Source organism: Sceloporus occidentalis, unplaced genomic scaffold, assembly GCF_023333645.1.
Source record: "Sceloporus occidentalis isolate IW3139 unplaced genomic scaffold, rSceOcc1.0.p SCAF_13, whole genome shotgun sequence".
NCBI lineage: Eukaryota > Metazoa > Chordata > Lepidosauria > Squamata > Phrynosomatidae > Sceloporus > Sceloporus occidentalis.
In genome coordinates this window covers 9,680,132-9,689,691 of record NW_028316993.1, presented here as the reverse complement: position 1 = coordinate 9,689,691, position 9,560 = coordinate 9,680,132, and the positions used below count along the sequence as shown (strand labels likewise).

Sequence of the window (9,560 nt, the reverse complement as noted above, 5' to 3'; positions counted from 1 at the left end):
CTGAAACCTTTTTAATTTTTTAAATATTCTTTTTGCATTTAATTTGTTTACCCTCAAGAAGCCAGGAGCCTTCAGATATGGTGGACATGTTTTCTACCCACCCTTCAGGACATTTTAGAGCATTGTTTGCCCACTGGAAGGTCCCTGGAGCAACAAAAAAGGCTGCTGGGCTGCATATTGCCCATCCCTAAATTAAATAGATGGAGATGCCCATCTCAAATGGCTGATGTGAAGTGTCATGAAAATCCAACCAATTGGCAGTTATCTAAGGTGCTTAGTGGTTAAGATGCCAATCCTGATGATCAAAGATCAGCAGGTTGGCACTTTGAGACCCAAGTGCTCCATGATAGGGTGAGCTCCTATCTCGAGTCCCAGCTTCTGCCAACTTAGCAGTTGGAAAGCATGCAAATGCAAGTAGACAGATAGGTACCACTTCTCAGTGGGAAGGTAACAGCATTTGGTGCAGTCATGCTGGACACAAGACCACCAGAGCAGTCCTCTTTGGTTTAGAAATGGAGATGAGCACTGCCCTCTATAGCTGGTTACGACCAGACATTCATGTCAAGGGACTACCTTTACCTTACCTTTAAGGTGTTATTTTATTTTTGTTGCCAGAGAGGGGAAAGTTGTTAAGGTTTGTTCAGTTGATTCATCCCCAAACTCATATGTAGAAAACAGTCTTAACACTAGATCTGAAGATGAGTTTACCCAACAGGTTTCAATGATAAGCAAGATGTATTAAGTTCGTATATAATGCATACATCCTTTATCTCTTGTGTGTCCAAGAAAATATTAATCCTTTGCTTTTAGTCAATTAACTCCGTGGTTTCTTAGTTGCAGATCAAATGAAACAAAGGGGCGGTACAGACCGGGATGAGCTAGGGTTGAGCTAGGGATGAGCTAGGGATGAGCATTCACACTCTCCAAGCCCTGGTTCCACCACATGTGCACCATTATGGTGTGTGCCTGTCCATATGGTGTGCGCCATGATGACGCACATGTGGTACAGTGCCCAAACGACACTGCGCAGAAGAGGCATCATCATGGTGTGGCACTGCACCTATTGCACCCCTTCTGGGACCCAAAAAGAACCCATCCAGAGGCAGGTTATTTTTTGGCCCCTCTCATGACCATAGAACCTCACTGAGTGGCCTTAGGTCCTGCTCTTTCAACCTCAGAGAAAGGCTATGACAAAAACCTCCCTGAACAAATCTTGCCAAGAAAATCGTGTGATAGGTTTGCCCTAGGATAACCATTAATCAGAAACAACTTGAAGGATCATAACACAGACATCCCTCTGTTGTCTTTTTTTCCTGCAGAAAAAATATGTATGTATTTTTGTGTAGAGAAAGACAGCATTCCAGTAACATTGGGATAAACATTGTTAGTAATGGAAAAATTAGAAAACCAGTAACATTGTTTTTTACACATCCTGCCATGATGTAATGGCTGGTTCACCAGTATCACTAAGCTTGGAGTCTTCTGGTGCAGTAACTTATGGTGTCACATAGGTTGACCTCCTCCCATACCACAACATTTATTGGTGTTGTTGTATGCCTTCAAGTTGTTTTCAACTTGGAGGCACACAACAACAACAACAACAAATGCTAAGGTGGACCTATTATGGGGTTTTCCTGACAGGTTCCTTCAGAAGACGTTTGTCATCCTGTGAGGGTGAGAGAGTGTGACTTGCCCAAGGTTTACATGTCCAAGCTGGGATTCAAACCCTGGTCTCCAGAACACACCCCTCTCTGCTCCACCACTCTCTCTCTCTCTCTCTCTCTCTCTCTCTCTCTCACACACACACACACACACACATCTCGACCTTCTTTTCTGCTTTACATGTTTTTATTTTCTGGAGAACTGGGGAGGAGAAGGGGGAGACGACAAGGACGAGAGCTCTCTCAAAAATGGCAATACATTTGCTCATTAAACTTTCTCTGGTTCCGCTTTAAATTCTATAAATCAGATTTAAGCAAGGCTACTGGATTTAATCTTAATCCAGTTTACATGTTCACTGTCCAGGGTTCTGATTTCTGGCTATTGAGTAACATAGGAGAGAACCAATTTAAACACAACCTTTTCCTTCACCCTTCGCTTCCTTTAAGGCAGCCTTCCTGAACGTGGTTTCCAATAGATATTTCTGATAAATCTCATCAGCACAGCCAACATTCAGGAAAGATAGAAATTGGAAATTTACCTTTTTTTCCTGGACCACAGCTTCCAGAATACCCAGACCAATCAGTTTTCTGAGTTTGACAATCAGGATGGTATCAGAAACCCAAAACATTTAAAAGAGCAATGCCCTTTTGACACTTTGTACAGTTATAATGTACATACTTAAATGCCAGTCATTCTGATCCTGCAAAATAGCATGAAAATTCTGTCACTTCAGTTTCATTGGAGGGGGGGGATTTTTCTCTCCTTCTGTGCATGACCAAAATTAATATGACTTAATACACAGATTCAGGACTAGCTGGAGATACCTGACAACATTGTACTTGCACCCTATGAGGAAGGCCATAACTGTTAATCTCAATTTGTGAATATCTAGAAGGCATTGATCTTAAACATTTGAAGGGATGTCATATTGAGGAGGGAGCAAGCTTGTTTTCTGCTGCTCCAGAGAACAGGACCCGGAGCAATGGATGCAAGCTCCAGGAAAAGAGATTCCACCTCAACATTAGGAGGAACTTCCTGAGAGTAAGGGCTGTCCGACAGTGGAACACACTCACTTGGAAAGTGGTGGAGTCTCCCTCCTTGGAGGTTTTTAAACAGAGGCTGGATGGCCATCTGTCAGGGATGCTTTGATTTGGATTTCCTGCATGGCAGAATGGGGTTGGACTGGACGGCCCTTGTGGTCTCTTCCAACTCTACGATTCTATGATTCTATGATCCAGTGCTGCCATTCTTTTGATCTGACTTGCTATTCCACCATCTCTTTCTAAACTTTCCTTTCTCCTTTCCCTTACAGTTGCTGGCCAAGGTGGAACTCTAGGAACAAATTTCATCACTGCATATATGCAAAATTATGGAACATCTGGAAAGTTTGAACTACAGATTACAGGCCACCATGATTTAACCACTGTGACAGTCAACATCCATTCACAATTTCTGAAGAAGATTGTTGTGGACAAAGGCAAGATGCTGCAAGTTATACTCCCAACTTTTGTGGAAATCAAAGGCAGCAAACTGTTTTCAGAGGTCGTCAATATAACTGCAGACAAAGAAATATCAGTGGTGTCTGTGAACTCCAAGCCTTACACTACAGAAATTGCTTTACTGTACCCTGTGAACAGTTTAGGACATGAGCATTATGTAATAACTCCTTCTATTGGCCCAAGTGGGTCTTTTCCAGAGTTTTCTGTTTTTACCCATCAAGGGCCTAATGTAGTTGACATCTACCCGAAGGCCCAGTTGAGTTTGAATGGGAAAATATATCCTGCGGGAAGCAAACTCACAGTGACTTTAAATGCTTTCCAAGGAATCCAGTTGCAAGCAGCAGGTGATCCTTCTGGTACCAGAATTATCTCCCAGAAGCCTGTGGGTGTCCTGTCTGGTCACATCTGCTCATGGAAGAACACAAAATGTAACCATGTGTTTGAGCAGCTCCAGCCAGTATCTAACTGGGGGAAGACATTCATGGTTCCCCCTTTACCCTGGCAGACCAAAAATGACATTATCTATGTTTCAGCATCCCAAGCCACTGTCCTGACCTATCAAATTGGTGCAAATAAGCAGGCAGAAAAACTGGAAAGAGGTCAGGTTCTGCAGATTTCAGTTTTGCCCAGAAGCCCAGTCTACCTCTCAGCCAGTGTACCAGTACAGGTGTATTTCTATAGTACAGGTGCAAGCCGCCAGACCATTACCTATGACACCTTATTGATGGAGATTCCAGACTCAGACAGATACAGCCGTGTGTACACCGTGAATGCGCAGGCTGGTTTTCAGAACTTTATTTTTCTGGTGGCAAAGAGTACAGAGGTTAATGGCTTCATAATGGATGGCAAGCCACTGGTCAGTGCGCAATGGAATGCAATCCCTGGCACAGAGTACTCTTGGGGACATGTTGAGCTGCCATCAAACCTTTTGATTTACAGAGTGGTACATCCTGAATCTCCTTTTGGCCTCTTGAGTGTCGGCATTGCAAATATGAACAGCTTTGGAACACCTGGTGCTGCCCTGGAAAGTGAGTATATTGTTTTCATGGCTAATACCTTACATGTGCAACAATGATGGAGGCAGTAGAAAGAAACTTAGAAGTGCTATGCTCTCATAATTAAGGCTGCAATGATTATGTCAATTGCTTTAAGACCAGTGCCAATTCCTGGCTTAGAACAAGATACATTCACTTATGAGCCATTTCAGTTGCCCACTTTGTCTGGACCCGATTTGAAAGAAAAAGGAAATGCAAGTGGAGGGTGGTGTTCCTTAAGAGCAAAACAAGAACTCCAGTGGAGTAGACCATAGTCCTATGTAGGTCACTGCTGTATTCAAATACAGCAGTGACCTACATACTGGTCAACTAGATGCCTAAAGGAAGACCACAAGCACTACATGAGTGGAGCAACACCCTTCCACTTGTGTTCCTGACTGTAGCAGCTTGTATTGAGAGGAATAGGAACTGACTGCAATGGTTTTCAATAGTTTACTTTTTTGCTGATTTATCTTGTAGTGGAGTAGTTTTAAATGGTTTTAATACTACAGATAGTTTAATTGCATTTTAATAATCAATTTCTAATGAGAAACAGCATAGTGTAGAGTTTTGAGCATCGGACTATGACCAGGGTTTAAATTCTCCCTTCGCTATGGAAACTCACTGGGTGATCTCGGGGAAGTCACACTCTCTCAGGTTTAGAGGAAGACAAAAGCAAATGGCCCCATGAACAACTCTGGCCAGGAAAATCCTGTGATAGGGTGGTCTTAGGGTCTGCATAAGTTGAAAATAACTAGAAGGCATGCAACAATATTTTTCTGTATGTTTTTACTTATGTTTGCTTTCATCACTACAGCATTTCTTTTAGTTCTGATATTGGTGGTATTATACCCCCATCCTAACTAGTAGTAATTGATAGCTATATATGCTGGTGGCCATCTCTACATCTACCAGGGGCAAATTTCATAGCTTATCTGAAGATGCCAGCCATAGATGCTGGCGAAGCGTCAGGAAGAAACTCTTCTAGAACATGGCCACATAGCTCAAAAAACCCACAGATAAATACCTGTCCTAAGAAATCATCCTGGGATGAAATTGAAAAATGCCATCTATGATTTTACTTTCCTCACCCCCATCCATGCTTTATAATTTAAAGAGGAGGAAATAGCTATCTGAATAATGATAAACCTTATTTTGCTTGTCCTTCCCCCCTCTTTTATATCCCATCTGTCTTATATTTTCTGATATTTTCTAGATTTTAGAATTAAACATTTGGATCCCTTATTATTATTTTTAGAAATCTGTGGGAGGGGGAAAGATCAGTTTTTACCTGTATACCGCTATGATCAACACGGAATAGCAGTTTATAAATAAAACTTATTATTATTATTATTATTATTATTATTATTATTTACTTTAAAAACTCATAACACGACTCACTCCACAAGAAAGATTCCCATTTTAGTGGTTTGACTCTGGTGACCTATGCATTGTAATTCTTTAACCCTGACGTATTAGGGAAAAGCAAGAAATAGTTCTACAGACATGAAAGGGAACTAGACTTTGGCTAAAGAACCAGCTGAGAAGTGAAAAATGTATTGAGGCTTTAATTAATTTTTTACCTAAGTAAGTTTTCATTAAAAAACACTAACTTAATTGATTTTAAATAGTTCATATCACTGTCTGGTTCTAATCAAACTTCTACTGCTGACCATTGTCCATTCCAGGTAAGTCCTGGTGGGCCTTTATAGAAGGGACTTTACTGAGACCTCCATCAGCCCTGGAGGCAGTCTTGGCAGTGGGCTCACTACGATGTTAGGTTTTACTGAATTTCAAGACTGTATTAATTTTGTATAGCTTTGTTGATTCCCCTCCCCACTAATTATTAACGCTCTTTGTACCATCTTTAGAAGCACCACTACTCAGCTGTGATCATGTCCTGTGTCAGAAAGGCATGGAATGCAAGATGATCAAGGGGCAACCGAATTGTGTGCCACTTCCTGAATCGATCTGCTGGGCATGGGGCGATCCCCACTACCACACTTTTGATGGCCACAATTTCGACTTCCAAGGCACTTGCACCTACACTCTTTCCAAGACGACTGGCTATAGTATTGATCTCCCGTCCTTCCACATCTTTGCCAAGAATGAAAACAGAGGGAATCAAAAAGTGTCTTATGTGGGGAAGGTGTCTATTGAAGTTTATGGATTCCTCATCACAGTGTTGAGGTCTGAGACTGGCTTTGTGAGGGTAAGTGATGGTTGGTTTTTTGAAAAAAATGTTTCAAGCTGTGAATGAAAGACTAATTACTTTTATCGGGTTTATTATTCTTTGCCCAATGAATTGTTTTTAAAAAGGAGATTTCTCAAGCTCTAACACTGGACAAGATCTTCCTACAGCCCAGGGCTGTTTCTGCTTCTGACTCTGCTTTATTTACTGCCTTGAAAAACAAAACTCTTAGATCTGGTTAAGGGCCTTTTGCCTGTTTTTATCTTTTGTCCAACTAACTTTGTCAGCTCAGGACTGTTTCAGATTTCAGGAATAAAACTTGAGACTTAAGAACTGCCCCTTATCATGAAACAGAAAGCTAGTCTTTGTGAAGTAACAAAGCTGGGTGACATTACAAGGAGCAGTTGTGCCATTAAGTGTGATACATCAAGCACTGACCACAGTTGCCCAGAATATGCTACTGAAATTTAAAAAACAAACCCAAAACCAAGTAATGCAGCATTCTAGCCCCGAGACTGTAGAAAATCCTCCTATTCCATGGGGACTGTAGAAGAAGGTCAAGGCATTGAGAACTGGAAATTTTATGGCCAATACCAAAGTGAAAGAGAAAGAGATTCTAGCATGATGCACCAAGCATCAGCCACAAGTGTACAGAATGTGCTACTGAAATTAAAATAAAACAAAAACACTAAGTAGGGCAGCACTCTTGCCCCAAGAAGTCTTCTTTGTCCTGAGGACTGTCGAAGAGGGTCAAGACACTGAGATCTGGAAATATTATAGCCAATGCCAAAGAAAAAGAGAAGGAGAGAGAGTGAGATTCTAGCAATTCAGTTTAACCAAATTCTGTCCTTCTAACCAGGGAAGAACCCTTGCTAAAAATGTAATTGTTTTCCATCTAAACTTAGCAAAACTCATTTCTAACTGCCTATGGAATTGTTCCCCCCTACCTCCGTTTCAATGCAGGTCAATGGGATTCGGACATCCTTGCCCATCAACCTGAATGGAGGGAAATTGCGGCTTGCGCAGAGTGGCACCTCTGTCATCATTGCCACTGACTTTCAGCTCAAGGTATCTTATGACTGGAATCACCATCTCCGTATCACCATCAACAGTGCTTATAGTGGGCTTGTCTCTGGCCTTTGTGGGAACAATAATGGGGACCCTAAAGATGACTTCAACACACCAGCAGGAACATTGGCACCAAATCCCAATGCCTTTGGTGAGAGCTGGCAGGTGACGGGAGAAGATGATCACTGCTGGCACGATTGCCATGGACCTTGTGAGCCTTGCCAACCTGATCTGGCCAAAATGTATGGCTCGGAGACCTATTGTGGCCTGATAACCGCAGTTTCAAATAGCCCCTTCACCCCCTGCCATACCAAGGTCAACCCCACTTCCTTTTTTGAAAGTTGCGTCTTTGATGTTTGTGCCAATGATGGCCACAGACCAACCCTATGTGATGCCCTGAAGGCCTACGCAGATGCCTGCCAGAGAGAGGGAGTCCAGATTGGTGAATGGAGGAGAGCTGCTGGATGCCGTAAGTTCACAAGGGGATTGGCTAACGGGGTGGGGCAGTTTTGTTGCTAGAATGTAAAGTGACACTGTGCTCATTTTGTGCAATTCAGTGAGGAACCTGTAACAAAATGTTGCAGCATGCAGTTCAGCATTCCAGATACAGCATGCCTTTTCTTCTCCTTGTTTGGTTTTATGAATCTTCCCCTCCAAGAGTCAGCAATTCTTGTCCATAGAGCCTGGTCTGTTCTCATGGGCTATTTCTTTCTTTCATAGAATCATAGAATCGTAGAGTTGGAAGAGACCACAAGGGCCATCCAGTCCAACCCCATTCTGCCATGCAAGAAATCCAAATCAAAGCATCCCCGACAGATGGCCATCCAGCCTCTGCTTAAAGACCTCCAAAGAAGGAGACTCCACTACAGGAGAATCTTTCCTGGTATAGATGTCAGACTAACTGGACGATAATTGTTGGGATCCTCTTTTTTCCCTTTTTGAAGATGGGGACAATGTTTGCCCTCCTCCAGTCTGCTGGCACTTCTCCAGTCTGCTGGGACTTAAGAAGAGTGTTTAGTCTTCAATGAAGTCCCAGTGGTTAAATATCTGTACTGCAGCCACTCACTCCTGCAATTTGTAGTGGTAGCACCAGAGCTTTCTGAGAGAAGGCTAAATATATCATAAAATTACAAATCCCAGAACTCCTTAGCATTGAGCATGGCAGTGGTATCAAACTGGATTACAGTAATTCTGCAGGGCCGATACAGTTTATTAGCTGCCACTCGGTAGCCATTGCCTCCCTCCTCCCCAGGAATGTTCTGTGGCAAGATGAGCCAAGAGAGCTAATCTGGATGTCTCTGATTTCTTACAAACTTTGTAGCAAGAATGCTCCCCCTCTGGTTGTCTGTGTTGCTGGTCTGCTCCATGTTATATTTACCATTGTAATTCACTCTGTTTTTGCACAGCCCTGGAGTGCCCTCCAAACAGTGAGTACCTGCTCTGTGGAACAGCCTGCCCAGCCACTTGTGTGGACGATTCAATTCAGGGCCAACAGTTCTGCCCAGCTGTGTGTGTGGAAGGCTGCCAGTGTATGGAAGGTTTTGTGCTGAGTCAGGGGTCATGCATTCCCAGGAGCAGCTGCGGATGTCATTATGAAGGACGCCTTTATGCCCCCAATGAAAGCTTCTGGGGCGACGATCAGTGTTCAAAGAAATGTACGTGCAACCCATCCACAAGGCAGGTGGAGTGTGCACCCAGTGCTTGCAAAGACTCAGAAAAATGTGAGATACAGAAAGGTGTGCAGGGCTGCTATCCTACTGGTCATGGAAACTGCTCTGCCACAGGAGACCCCCACTATCTTACCTTTGACAAACACAGATTTGATTTCCAAGGGCCCTGTGCCTACGTGCTGACTGAAGTCTATGAAACGCCCATAGACCTGACGTGGTTCGGAGTGTATGTTCAAAATGAATATCGGGGAAATCAACAGGTGACCTGGACTCGGAGTGTGCAAGTCAATGTCTATGATATTGAGATTGTCATCAGCAGGCAATATCCTGGTAAACTCATGGTAAGTTGAGATAACATTCAAATAGCATGACCATGAGCCTCCACTGGTGCAATCTGCACAGATGGAGCCTCAGCAAATTGACACTTCAAACTACT

The 9,560-nt window shown here is 42.9% G+C and overlaps 1 protein-coding gene across 1 annotated transcript; it reads left to right on the top strand.

Moving 5' to 3' along the window:
• Nucleotides 1-6,122: 6,122 nt before the first annotated feature.
• Nucleotides 6,123-8,025, top strand: LOC149304894 (alpha-tectorin-like). Its single transcript, XM_089479155.1, has 3 exons — nt 6,123-6,407; nt 7,350-7,923; nt 8,012-8,025. Exons 1-3 carry the CDS (start codon nt 6,123-6,125, stop codon nt 8,023-8,025), a joined length of 873 nt encoding a protein of 290 aa, XP_089335281.1.
• The last annotated feature ends 1,535 nt before the right edge of the window (nt 8,026-9,560 follow it).

Bases quoted from the DNA above. Each gene is read 5' to 3' on its own strand.
- LOC149304894 (XM_089479155.1), top strand. From the start codon at position 6,123: ATGATCAAGGGGCAACCGAATTGTGTGCCACTTCCTGAATCGATCTGC. The intron at 6,408-7,349 runs GTAAGTGATGGT...GTTTCAATGCAG, and splicing joins CTGAGACTGGCTTTGTGAGG to GTCAATGGGATTCGGACATC.